General features: G+C 42.1%; 1 protein-coding gene across 2 annotated transcripts; it reads left to right on the forward strand.

Moving 5' to 3' along the window:
• Positions 1-2,016: 2,016 nt before the first annotated feature.
• On the forward strand, positions 2,017-9,270 carry LOC103648073 (uncharacterized). Of its 2 annotated transcripts, none has more exons than XR_563226.3 (5): positions 2,017-2,326; positions 2,843-3,053; positions 4,078-8,772; positions 8,870-8,951; positions 9,035-9,270. XR_563226.3 is itself a non-coding variant. In XM_008672571.3 (5 exons), the coding sequence occupies exons 1-4, from the start codon at positions 2,150-2,152 to the stop codon at positions 8,887-8,889; spliced, it is 5,103 nt and encodes a 1,700-aa protein (XP_008670793.1). In that variant the 5' UTR covers positions 2,017-2,149; the 3' UTR covers positions 8,890-8,925; positions 9,035-9,270. The 2 variants fall into 2 exon arrangements, 1 of the variants encoding a protein (XP_008670793.1); XM_008672571.3 differs by having other exon boundaries at positions 8,870-8,925.
• Positions 9,271-14,006: the final 4,736 nt, after the last annotated feature.

A 14,006-nucleotide genomic window follows, 5' to 3' on the forward strand; every position in this document is an offset into this window, starting at 1 on the left:
AAGATGTTTTACCATAATAATTATTCAAGAAAATAGTTCAAACACATAGTCAAATTTTTATATTTAACATTTATTTAACTTTTAGAAAAATAGTTTAAATTTATTATTTTATTATATTATTATAAAGACTTTATTCTTTAAATCTTTAGAGAATTTTTTCCTGAATGTTAAAAATAGAATTTTGGTGTGCTACACAATTAGAAGAACAACTTTTGCTCAGGTTGACATTTGGAGTTCCAGAGCCTAATAAAATATTGGGGGTAGTGGTACACATGGATAATCTTGTACGCTTTCTAGGAAGAGTAATGTGTGGTCCCCCAACTGTATGTCCATTTGTCACATGCTTTTGACGAAACTACCCTGTTGTGCTTAGTCTCGAGCAGTTGAAGTTGCGGGAAGACCTCCGTCGACATGGGCAGATGGAAGAGGTCATGGGTAAAAGCTCGTGTTTTGTACTTGATATGGTGATTTCTTTATTAATGGCATAGGAGAAGAGCTTGGGCAAGTTAAGGAGTGATCCTTGTTATTCCAAAGGTTGTACCATAGTTGTACTGAGCGCTCATTTACAATAGTAGCGCTGGTGATTTTTTGAATGTTTCTAATATCTTCAGTGTCTTTCCACCAAAACGAGCCTATCTTTTTGCTCGAGGGGAGCTTTCATCCTTGTAATGGTTGTTCCAATTCATGTGTACCCATGGCAGATTATGTCTATTGAGAACTTTATGTAGAGCTTTCATCAACAGGGTTTCATTGTGTTTGGTGAGGTTTAGGACTCCCAGGCCACCTTGATTTCATGGTTTGCATGCTACCTTCAATGCCGCTTGTGATAGAAGTGAGGATGTCGTGGACATACGCTTCTCAATCTTTTGAATCAAGGGAAGAAAAGAGTCTAGCTTTGGTTTGGTGGTCCCCATCGGTTGCCCTATATAGGTGAAGGGGAAACTCCCGATACTGCAATTGAAGATCCTTACAAGGATGTTCATCTTGTCAGTAGGCACATTGATGGGGTGTATATTTGACTTATGGTAATTGACATGAAGGCCAGTTGATTCAACAAAGGAGTTGAGGATTGCTGAGGAAGAAAAGTTGTTTAGGGCAAGCTTCCATGACCGGAATCGTGTCATTTGCATATTGTATAATGGGAAAGTTTTTATCACCCATGAGAGGTAGAGGTAAATTGAGGAGACCAAGGGTCTTAGCCTTATTGATGATGGCCCGAAGGAGGTTCGCAACCAGGACAAATAGAAGTGGCAAAAGGGGGTCGCCTTGTCTATCCCCTCTTTTGTAGTGAAAAGTTTTCCCGGGGACTCCATTTAGCAGCACCGAGGATGTACCCGAACTCATAATAATTTCAATCCACATTAGCCATCTAGGTCCAAAACCTTTGTGTTTCAGGATGTCAATAATAGCATTATGTTTTAATTTGTCGAATGCTTTCTCGAAGTCAAGTTTCAGGATCACCAACTATTTTTTTCAATTGTTTGCAGAGGTGTAAGTATTCAAAGGATCAAGACAGACAGTCTTGGATGGTGCGTTCCTTAATAAAACCGTATTGGTTGTTGTTTATGAGCTTGGTAATCACTCCCTGCAATCTATTTGCTAGTAGCTAAGTGTAATTATTATTCAGCACTAACTAAAATGTAATAATCTAACTATTAGCCATGCACATATTTGGATTTCTTTCAGGCTAAAAAGGTGCATATAATTTTAGCAATCAACTTATATAAGAGAGAACAAAGAAAAAAAAGCAAAAAATGTGCTTATATTTTCAGTCTAATATAAATTCAATTGACCATGGTATGTCAAATGTATCTTAGACTACCTTCAGCAAAATAATGTTTATATTTGTTTGTTAGTTTATTTTTAAACTAAAACGTGACAAATAAAAAAACATAGGTTGTATTATTTAGCTATACACTTTGTTAGGTCGGGATAAAGCATAGTCGATATTTTTGCTAAACCTGAGGAGTGATTTGCAAGAAGAAGCACTCCAATTTTCGAAGCACCGCCGTTGTTATCACCGTCGTTATAAAGGCAGCCTGGGTGCGCTGAAGAAAGAACCCTCGCTTCAGTCCTCACCTTCTGCATTTCTCGCAACCCACGCCGCGTCACTTCCCCTTCGTAGTCCAGTGGAAGTGGAACCGCCAAAATGTCGTCGTCGGCGGCGGAGACGCCGCGGGAGCACGTGGAGAGTATCCGGCGGAAGCGCTACTACATCGGCCGCGGCGAGCAAAACCCGCTGGCGGAGGACTTGCACCAGGCCACGAACTACCTCTCGCAGGAGCTCTACTCCAAGGACGTGCACTTCCTCATGGAGCTCGTGCAGGTAATCCTTTTGGCGCTTATCTTGCTGTCCCTGTTCTTGTGTGAGCGGGAAACTTTGTGTTGCATCAAGGGCCTGTAGCTGAGTATGGGTGAGCTAGGAGTTTGCATTGGGGTTTTCTCAACGGGTCACTGTACCGCTGTGTATAGGTGTGACGAGGGGTTAAGTTTTTTTTACCTTAATACAATGCGCTTGTTATTTTTGTTTCTACATAATTTTTCCACGTGGTCAGTAATTATTTTCTAATGATCACAAGTTTAAAAAGCAATGTAGTTTTTCTAATCCTTTTTCTTCAGTGAATACTGAATAGCATAACTAATTGGAAAAAAACGTAATGAACTTATCTTTGGTGTGTCCTCTGCATTTACTTGGTTCCTTTTATTTTGTAACGACAATAAAAATACTAATCCTTGTGACTTTGTTAGTTTGGCTACCTTATTTGTACTAGTGTGCAGCGCAGCTGTTTGTGCTTAAATACTACTAATACTTCTCTTACTTTGCTTTCTTTCTAAAAAATAGAATGCTGAAGATAACGAATACCCTTCTGAAGTAGCACCTTCTTTGGAGTTTCTGATTACATCAAAGGATATTACTGGATGTGGTGCATCCTCAACTTTGCTCATTTTCAATAATGAGAGGGGATTCTCTGCAACCAATATCGAGTCAATTTGTAGAGTCGGAAAATCAACAAAGAAGGGAAACAGGCATCGGGGTTACATCGGAGAGAAAGGTAAATATTCACTGTTTTTTTTCATTCATAGTGTTTCCTTCTTCACCATTAAAAAAAATCTCTTCATCCATGGAAAAAGAAAGTTAGGACCTATTTGAGGCATTTTCAGGCAAATGATAGCAGTAAAAGATCAGAAAATATTTTTAATTTTGAATGACTGGAACTATGCTCAGTACTCCATATGATGCCACTCCATCATGGGAATGTATTCCGTGGAATCGTGAAAACCACCTCAAAAACTGCATCAAGAAGTTCTCAATAAATTTGGCACTTGGCTCATTCATATTACTTGCAATTTGTAGAAAAGTTGTTATCCATAGTCGTTCTTGAATAATTCATACAAAACTTTTGAGGTCCATGTGCATTAGAACACGAATGAGTTCACATCTCAACTTTTGAGAAATGTCTTATATATCAATTTACTATGGACGCGCCAAGGTTTGAATCCTATGGGAACTTCTATGAATATTTCACGATTCTACCAATGAGATGTTTTCCACCGAATAATTATACAGCACACTACTTAAAACGGTATTACTGGAAACCTATGTGTTTTGTAATTACTTTTCTGGTTGCCCATGTCCAACTAAAACATAGCTATTTAATGCAAATTATTTTGATACACAAATACTGCACATGTATGTATTTTGAGATCCTAGCATGAGTATTCACAAACTGAACATTTGGGATGGATTACTTTGATCAAATTGGTCAACATAGTTTTATGAATTCAAGTAGTTATTCCATACGCTCATATATGTATTAATATTAAAAAAACTACTTTAACCCTGCCTTAGCTACAGCTTGAACAGGGCAGTTTATCGTTGCATAATAGTTTAGGATGATTCACAGAAAAATATACTCAAATTTGTTCAGCTGTCAAATCTGCATAGCATTTTCTGTCACCATCTGTTTTTTACCCAGCCCCAACCAATTTACTGCAAAGAGTTACAGAATGTACTGCATATCTGCTTACTATTGCTGCCTATTATCAACTTATAATATTCTGTGGCTTTTGATTCAGGTATTGGGTTCAAAAGTGTGTTCTTGATATCAAGCCAGCCCCACATATTCAGCAATGGCTATCAGATCAAGTTCAATGAGAAACCCTGTGCAGAATGCAATATTGGGTACATTGTACCTGAATGGGTGGAATCCACACCTAGCCTTTCTGACATCGAAACATTGTACGGGTGCTCGAAAGTCCTGCCTACAACCACCATCATCTTACCATTGAAGAGCGAGAAGATTGATGCGGTGAAGACGCAGCTGTCAAGCATGCATCCTGAAATGCTATTGTTCCTGACAAAGATCACGAAACTTTCTGTCCGGGAGAACTCTGATCTCAACCATACAACTGTTAGTGAGATCTCGATAACTAGTGAGAAGAACTACCAAGCCAGGAAGAACATGCATGCGGAGTCGTACACACTCCACTTATCTGCTGAAGAGACCGGGAAAGAAGAAGCAGAATGCGGTTACTATATGTGGAGGCAGAAATTCCCAGTCAAGCCAGAGAACAGAGTCGATAAGCGTGCTGAAATTGACGAATGGGTGATAACTCTGGCCTTCCCACATGGCCAGCGTCTGACTCGTGGGAAGCAGCTATTACCTAGCATCTATGCTTTCCTCCCAACTGAGATGGTAACAAGCTTCCCGTTCATCATTCAGGCTGACTTCCTCCTTGCTTCGTCAAGGGAGGCTATACTGTTTGACAGTCCGTGGAACAAGGGGATTCTAGAGTGTGTCCCAAAGGCTTTCATGGATGCTTTTGTGACACTTGTAAAGTCTGATGCACCATCAATGTCTCGGCCATCTATGTTCAACTTTCTACCTGTCGACTCCTCACAGATCCCACTGCTTGAACCAGTTAGGTCTGGCATCAAAGACAAGGTCCTTGCAGAGGATATAGTTCCGTGTGAATCTTACGCTTCACAGAAGATATTCTGCAAGCCCAGTGAAGTTGCACGGCTCAAGCCAACATTTTGGACTATCCTTGCCAAAGCATGGGGGCTAGGAGTGGATCTGAAGAATCTGTCAACCCATGGAACTTATATTCTTAGCTCACATTTTGACAAAAGTATCTATGACAGTGTGCTAAACTTTCTGGATGTGAAAAATGTGAACCATGAATGGTATGCAAAATGCATTGAAGGCTCAAATCTTGTCAAGGAGGTAGATGAACAACTTTACCTGGAAATTTTATATTTTGTTGCAGTCAATTGGCAAAACTTTTCTGGTACAAACATGATGTCCATTCCCCTGCTGAAGTATGTTGATAGGGGTGGTGTTCTCTCGTTCTGGAGCATATCCAGAGCTAGTCAGTGTAATGATAGGTTGTGCATTGCGTCTGAAAACAAGTACATATCATGGCTAATCAGCTGGAATAGGGAGTTCCTATCTTCTAACCGGTTCTTTCTGCCTCCTAGCACACAAACAGCTCTAGAAGGTTGCTCGGAGAAGATGAAGAGCTGGCTTCAGAAACATGCAAGAGTTGAGGTTGTCTCTATTTATAGTTATGGATCAGTTGTTGTTAATTCCTTGGGTTCTGATCAAAGAGCTGTCATTGCCTTCGCACACTTTCTTTATCACTCTTTCAAGAAGGATCACATCGGGGACTACTACTTGTCAGAACTCTGCAGCAGCATGCCAGTAATTGATAGCTATGGCTATGTTGTCAAGGAAAGAAATAGCATTATAGTTCCTGCCAAGGGAAGCAAATGGGTTGGTTTGATGGGAACAAACCCATGGAGGGATCACGGCTACATTGAGTTGTCAGCAGAATACAAGTCAGCAGGACATTTTGCTGGAAACTATACTTCTGAAGACCAGCTATTGGAATTCCTCAAGACAAATTTGCAGGCTTCGGATGTGCCATTCATACTCCCACCAGATGCCAGATTCTCTACTGTGTCATCATCTCTAACTGTGGACAATGTATTCTTGCTGCTGGAATGGATAAAGAATTTGAGGTCACGTGGTGTAAGATTACCAGACCTGTTCTTGACTTGTGTCAAGGAAGGGAATTGGCTCAAGACGTCGGCTGGGTACAAGTCGCCTAATATATCATTTCTGTCCAGCTCCAATTGGGGGAGTCTTCTGCAAACAGCACCTTCCTGTGTTGATATACCAATGGTTGATCAAGAGTACTACCAAAACAGGCTACATATGTACAAAGAGGAACTCAAGGCAATTGGTGTGAGATTTGAATTCCAGGAAGCTTCAGCTTATATCGGAACTCGTCTCATGTCTATTGCTGCTGGCAATTCGCTGACAAGAGAGAATGTGTACACACTGCTTCGGCTTATTCGGTTTCTACGAGAGAAGTTTCTATCTCCGAGTGATCTGATCGAAAGTGTAAAAGAGGGACGATGGATGAAGAGTACTCTTGGCTACAGGCGTCCTGCTGATTGTATCATCTACGATTCAGATTGGGAAGTGGCATCATGTATCAGTAACCAACCATTCCTTGATGTATCATTCTACGGTGCAGCCATCCTCGAATATAAAGTCGAGCTGGAATTACTTGGTGTCATTGTGGGGTTCAAAGACAATTACCAACTTGTTATTGACAACTTCAAGTTTAGTTCTTGTGATATTACCTCTCAAGCTACTGTTTTAATCCTCAAGTGCATCCGTTATGTGGCTTCATGTGATGATTTTATAAGGAAGCTCAAAGATTTGAAATGGTTGAAGACAATTGTGGGATTTCATGCTCCTAACATGTCTTTTCTTGTGGATCCTGAATGGGAGTGCCTTCTTAAGGTCTTTAATGGAGTTCCTATTATTGACTATGGATTTTATGGTAGTGTGATCAGTTCATACAAAGAAGAATTGAGGAAGACTGGGTTGATCACAAGGTTCGAAGAGGCATCAAAAGCTATAACAGAAATTTTCAAGCAGAGGGTGTTGAATTCATCGCTTAAAAAAGCTGATGTCCTGGCTCTACTAGGATCGTATCGTCAACTGGCAATGCACAGTCCACTTCCAGTTGAGCTGTTCAATTCTATGCGTACTGAAAAGTGGCTGTACACTTCACTGGGATTCCGATCTCCATCAGATGCAATTCTATTTGATGATGCATGGGTATCTTTGTCTCCAATAGCAAATTTACCATTCATAGATGATGGTGACTCTTGCCATGGTTTAGGAATGGAGATACATGGCTACAAAGATGAACTGAAGAAGTTGGGTGTTACTGTTGATTTAAAAGAAGGTGCTAGATTCGTCATCACAGGCATCAGCATTCCCAATGACCCTTCCAAGTTGTCCAAAGCTACAATCTTGTCACTGCTTGGTTGCATCAAGAGCTACTTCACCTTTGCAGCTGGACCTCTTAAGGGCTTCAAGGAAAATATGTGCAAGAAGAAGTTGTTGAAGACATCCATGGGATATCAGTGTCCTAATGATTGTATCCTCTTTGATCCAAAGCAGTCTTCTGTCTGCATGGAAGATGGCCCTTTCATAGATGAATCATTCTATGGTTCAGAGATAGCCTCATTCAAAGATGCTCTTACAAGAATCGGAGTAACCGTGGATATCAAACTTGGAAAAGATCTTGTTGCTCGGCATCTGAGGAGCCACAATAAAACAGTTACCATTTCCCGGATCTACTTATACCTGATGACGAGCAAATGGGTGCCTGCAAGTAAAAATAGCAATTGGATTTGGATACCAAACGAAATGGATGGTGGAGAATGGGTGGCCTCAGGAAGCTGTGTTCTTCATGACCGGAACAATCTTTTTGGCCTGCAGTTTCATGTCCTGGACAAATATTATGACAAAAAGCTGCATGACTTCTTTTTGTACACTCTTGACGTGAGGGACGGACCTGGTTCTGAAGATTACTGCAAGCTATGGGCCAGATGGGAGAAATCCGTCAAGGAGATAGCTGTGTCTGATTGCTCTGCTTTTTGGAAATTCATCGCGACAAACTGGAGCCAAAACACCCAGAAACTTCTTTCTGGCTGTGCCAAAGTTCCTGTATGTACTGACGGAAAGATCATTTTGACAAAGAAGGAGGACGTGTTCATTCCTGACGATCTACTACTCACGGACCTGTTCAGCAAGCTAACCCAGCATTCATTTTTCATCTGGTATCCTGCTTCTATCCTCCCTTCCATGTCTCGAGCTAGACTTAACCACATCTATGACACCATCGGTGTCCAAAGAATCTCCAAAGCAGCCACCAGGAACGATTCCTTCACCATCGACGGACGTCATTTCAGAACGATTGATCCAAGTAAGGTGGTCAAGGCTGGTCTGCTCCAAATAGTGCTCTCATTCCTCGCTGACCCCGCTCTCGACATTGCTGCCGAAGAGAGGCACCGGATGGTTTCCTGCCTTCTGAATGTGACTGTCCAAGAGAGTGACGAGCCAATCACACTGGGGTATAGTGTAAGGCTGTCATCCGGAGAGGTTGTGGATGTGAAGTCCAGCCGAATGGTCAGGTGGGAGAGGGAGGATTCTAAGCTGTACGTGCAGAGTGGCGACGGCGAGCCCAGCTACAAAGAGAAGATCGAGTTCGCGACATACTTCGCAGAGGAGATCTCTCAGGGCCTGCTCTTTGAGATGGAGGACCAGATCCCTTCCCTCGCTGAGCTTATCAAGTTCGGCAGCTTGCTGGATTTCCAGGACGCCGCTGTTGGGTTCTTGCTCAAGTCAAAGAACCTGCAGATGTTTCCTGAAGATGAGCATTTCCTGAAGTCTTCAATGCTAGGTCTGTTCCCTGATTCTTATTGCCCTTTCTAAATTCCCCACGTTACGTAACTATATAACATACTGATGCCACTTCCCCCAACTCTTTCTATACGCAGATGGCAACAACAACCGTTAGTTTTCTGTCGATTATGCGCTTTGGGTAACGTTCATGGTCAGCAAATGTTTCTGCTTTCTTATGTACGGCACTACTGTTAATGTTTGTATGTTGCATCACATGTTTTCTCACTGCAAACCAAGTCTTATATAGATTTTATTGGCAGGTTGCTGGTTGGCTACATAAAAATATGGTGCTGCGCTTGGAAGTGGAAGCTTCTGAATGTGACTGTTCTCTAGCGTTCATCTTGTGTTCGTCTATCGCTCGTTTTAAGTTTGGATTTCTGTGTGCTAGAATGCAACTTGTCAGTGCTTCCAGTGCATGTATTAAGCGCAAAAACTCAACTGTGATAAATAATGCCGTTTGCAATGCATTGTGTCTGATCTATTTTGTTTTTTTTTATGGTCCTATCTGATGAGTTTGTGTTTGACATGAACACTGCACAGATTATAGCTGCAGCAGTGTTGGTGGCATGTTTACTTTGAGATGGCTTAGCTTGGTTGCTGTTGTTTCAGCGCGATTCGCGATCTTAATCCTTCCTGTGTGCTGAGTTTATATTTTAGGCCAGTCGCTCTATATTCAGTTGTTGTCTTGCCGATATCTGATGATTCAGATTTTGGTATTTTGGTCAGCACCTGCCTTGGAAAATCAGACAGAATGTTGCTCGACAGAAGTATATCCTACTATTTTTCGTGTAATGGTATTTTTCTGGAAACTTCATGCGAGGGCTGGCCAGTTGTTGTGTTTGCAGTGTATACGATTTCTGCATTCCCTTTGGACGAACTGGTTCATGTTCATTTTTCTCGTGCCAATCAATATTAGGAACAGAAGGAAAGTATACAATTTTGATATTTCCGACTTGTCAATACTCAGATCAAAGGTCCAGTTTCTTCGGCGAAGCCGAAGGGTAAGAAATACTGCAGCCGCACCCAGGCTGCACCTAGGCTGTCTCCAGCAAAGGTCGCGGAGGCGTTCAATTAATTCTTGGTACCGGTTTGAGATTTTTTTTATACAAATTTTGAAATTTTTATGCAGTCTTTGAATAAATATTATGGATTATTTTATGAGTTTCGGCTAAAACCAAATTTCAAAATATGCAACTGAGTTTAAACTAAAAATCAAACAACATTCGAAAAACTAATAAAAAGAAAGTTTTCTAACCGTGTCGAGGTCCATGCGGTCCAAAACACACGTCTAATACCCTAAACCGTGTCGTCACTTGCCCAAGCCACTCTCTCCTTTCCCAAGCCATGTCTGTCCAAGATCCACACTTGCCCAAGCCACTTTCTCTCCTTCCCAAGCCATGTCTGCCCAAGATCCACTCTTGTTCGATGCCGGAGGAGACGTAGCCGGCGTGCGTTGTCGGCTAGCCGGCCGGCTCCACCGGTTAACCACTCGGGTGCCTACTCATTCGTTTGAGTGGTACACCACTTTCCTATACCAATTAATCACTCGACATCACCGATTTATCGAACACGCTATCCAGTTAGTCGAGCACCACACAATGGCGTTTTGGGATGACTATGGCGTTTTGGGATGACGAGCCGCTGGTTAGAAGTGGTTAATTGGTCCTAAGGAGTGGCTAGCCGGGCGAGTAAGCCGATTAATCGGCTGATAATGCTGGTTAGCCGGCCTACAGGTAGGAGCTAGGGTTAGGGAGATTTTCCCCCTTTTCTCTTCAAATCTCTTGAACATTGCACTGGTATTTGCAATATATGGTAACTATACTTGTAACAACAGTTCAAGTTATTACTATTTTCAAGGATGTCGGATTGGTCCGATCCGATCGATCCGGTTTGGGCGCATGGGGACAACATATATCTTGGTTTCAAGTGCAAGTATTGCAAGAAACATTGGAAGTGGGCGATGCTACACGTTTCAAGCAACACCTTGCATCGCGTGGGGAGAATGTGCAAGGTTGTCGCAACATTCAGTCGGACACTGCCGATTACTTTCGGCGGGAGCTTCACAAGGTCCATGAGAAAAGGAAAGCAAGAGTAGCGGAAGAGGCACAAAAGTTGCAAGTGGCGGGTTCACATCATGGTTCGGATGATGATAATGAGTTACTGTCACACCCGATTTTAGAAGGCAAACCGAATGCGAACTATGTACGTGCCAGGATCAGAAACTTACGTACATAGCGATTACATAATTGGACATCATCACACATTGCTCAAAGTAAATAGCGGAAAGGTATTTTTATTACAACAAGATGTCCATGACATCCACAGAGTTTTTAACATAACATTAATATTATCAAAGTGCGGAATATGAAACGTAACAGATAAGGCCTTCACAGGCAGCTGACTGGGGGTTTTCCACTAACACAACTAGAACTCGTCGTAGTCCTGCAACTCCTCAAAGTCCTCCATGTTTTCTGCATCTCCTCCTGAGCACTGAATACAGTGGGGACAACCTGGGGTGGGGGTGGTTTTTAAAGCAAGGGTAAGTACACATCAACGTACTCAGCAAATGTCCCGTTTGGCTAAAGTGGACTAGCTGTATGTGGAGTTAAGGTTAAGTAGTTGCTTTTAGTTGGTCAAGTATTGATTACTGATAGTAGAGCCAAATTTTAGTAATAAACTCAGTTATTACCCAAAAGTACTCCCTCCAAGATGAAATACCAGAGATCATAATTATAACCTTCATTATTAACCATCATCATAAAAGTATCTAAAGTTCTTCTAATGAAAGAGGATCCCAAGGCTGCTCTTAACCGTGAGCACGACTGATATACCAGTTTCTAACACTCTGCAGAGGTTGCACACTTTAACCACGAGTCGTGATACCTTTTTGCCTTCGGTCGATCAAACCCTTAAACACTACCAAGGTGAGTCGACAAGGTTTCACTACGTAGCCTTTACAAAGACTCCCCTGATGCATAACTGCTCGTTAGGTTTCGTCAGTCGTACAAATACGGTACACCTCACTAAGGTGGGTGACTAACAAAACCAAATCGAATGAACCTCTGCACCCACCCTTAGCAGAGCGAGCACTATGCCCCGACCCCCATTGACGGCCCTCCGGCAAAGTCAACTACACCCCCCAAGTTCATCTAATTATTCAGCTAAGGGCATTTCATTCCACCCTCATGGTTGCACTGTTATTCCAGGTGGTCACTCAACGAACAGGTCCTTACAGAGAGGTACTCAAGAAATAATCCTAAGTCCCCTAAAGTATCACTAGATCATCATCGAGATAACATCATCGTATCATAAATACTCACATCATGTTCGTTGATTAAGTTAAGGCAATAGCATAAGCTAACCATGATAACCCAAAAAGGTAAACAAGAATAAGGTAAATACAGACTAGTCAATCCTTATGTTTCCATAAAGTAATGTGGGACGATGAATTATAAAGTAAGTAGGACATAATAGGTCAGATGACACTTGCCTTCATCAGGTTGTTGCTCGGGAAGATCTTCGACAACACACTCAGGAACCACGGGCTGCTCGTCGTCTAAATAAAGCGATCATACATTCAATACATTTGGATAATGACAAATGAACAACACACCAATCATGTATAAACAATGGAACACATCTCAAAAGGAAAAGTATAAACTTAAGAGGTAGTTTAGGTTATAGGGTGAACTAACACATTTAGAAGTTTGTTACTCTCTAAGTGTTGTCTATCTCCATGGACTCAATAATTGGATTTCACTTAATTTAATAAGGCACAAAATTACACCAGGGATATATCCATACATTACATATTATTAATTTCATCTATTTACCACTAGGGTTTCCTTTTTATTTATCTTATTAAATAAATAAATTATTACATAAACTAACCTATAGGCTAGGCATAAAATTAGGATGTAGAGAAAGTGAATGATCATAATTTATTTGGACAGAGAATAATCCTATGAACATTTTGCAATTTGAATCACTCAATTTGGAGTTCATATGCAAAAGATATGAAATAAACAAGTTTTGAAGTTTAAAATACAAAATTAAGTCCAATTATGTGATTAATTAAAAGTCCAGGGTTCAATCTGCAAGATTACAGGGGCCTGCACTGAAAGGGAAATGTGCCCTTGGGCCATTTCTATAATGTTTTGGTGATTAAATGTCCAACACGTTTGATTAAGTTTTTATGTGCCAAATAAAGTGAGAAGTACAAATCAAGGCACAAGGTATGTTTCTAGACTTAGTATATTGTTTTTTGAACGCTAATGTGTTTGTCTAAGTACTAGAAACAGTGACAAAAGAAGGAGAAAAGAAATGGAAAGGACTTGGCTCTGTGCAGTCAAACTTCAGCTCGGTCTGGCACACCGGACTGTCCGGTGTGCCAGGCTGGTCTCCGGTGAAATGGCTGCTCTCGGGAATCGACGACGGTGTACGGCTAAAAATCACCGGACTGTCCGGTGGTGCACCGGACTGTCCAGTGAGTCATCTGCGGCGAACTCGTCGCTCTCGGGAAAAGGATCTGCGGCGTACGGCTAAAATTCACCGGACTGTCCGGTGGTGCACCGGACTGTTCGGTGAGCCAACGGTCGCCAGCGCCAACAGTTGGACGCGCAATCTTCGCGCGACACGTGGGCTGCTCCAACGGTCAGCTGGTGCACCGGACAGTGTCCGGTGCGCAATCAGACCAGAGGAGCAACGGTCGGATATGCCAAATTTGGAAGGAGATCGCGCATCGGACAATCTATAGGACCTGTCCGGTGCGCCACTCGAAAGAAGGCAAGATTGGCCTTCCAAGTTGGTCTCCAACGGCTCCTAGCTACCTTAGGGCTATAAAAGGGACCCCTAGGCGGAGGAGGACACCAAGCATTCTCTAAGTATTCTAAAGCATCCAGACTCCGCTCCCGCGCATTCGCTTCATTGTGTTAGTGATTTGAGCTCCATTTGAGTTGCGAACTCCATGTGTTGTGTTTCGAGCTTAAGTCGTGACTTGTTTGCGTGGTTGTGCTGCGGATTTGAGTCTTGTGTGTGTTGCTCTTCCCAACCTTACTCTGTGCCTTCTTTGCGATCTCTATTGTAAGGGCGAGAGACTCCAAGTGTGGAGATTCCTCGCAAACGGGAAAATACACTAAAGGAAAAGACCGTGGTATTTAGTTGATCATTGGATCACTTGAAAGGGGTTGAGTGCAACCCTCGTCTATTGGGACGCCACAACGTGGAAGTAGG

Source organism: Zea mays, chromosome 2 (genome assembly GCF_902167145.1).
Source record: "Zea mays cultivar B73 chromosome 2, Zm-B73-REFERENCE-NAM-5.0, whole genome shotgun sequence".
Classification (NCBI taxonomy): Eukaryota; Viridiplantae; Streptophyta; class Magnoliopsida; order Poales; family Poaceae; genus Zea; species Zea mays.

Excerpts from the sequence above, each read along its gene's own strand:
- LOC103648073 (XM_008672571.3), top strand. The coding sequence starts at position 2,150 with ATGTCGTCGTCGGCGGCGGAGACGCCGCGGGAGCACGTGGAGAGTATC. Across the intron at positions 3,054-4,077 it reads GGGTTACATCGGAGAGAAAG|GTATTGGGTTCAAAAGTGTG; the intron begins GTAAATATTCAC and ends CTTTTGATTCAG. Across the intron at positions 8,773-8,869 it reads CCTGAAGTCTTCAATGCTAG|ATGGCAACAACAACCGTTAG; the intron begins GTCTGTTCCCTG and ends TTCTATACGCAG.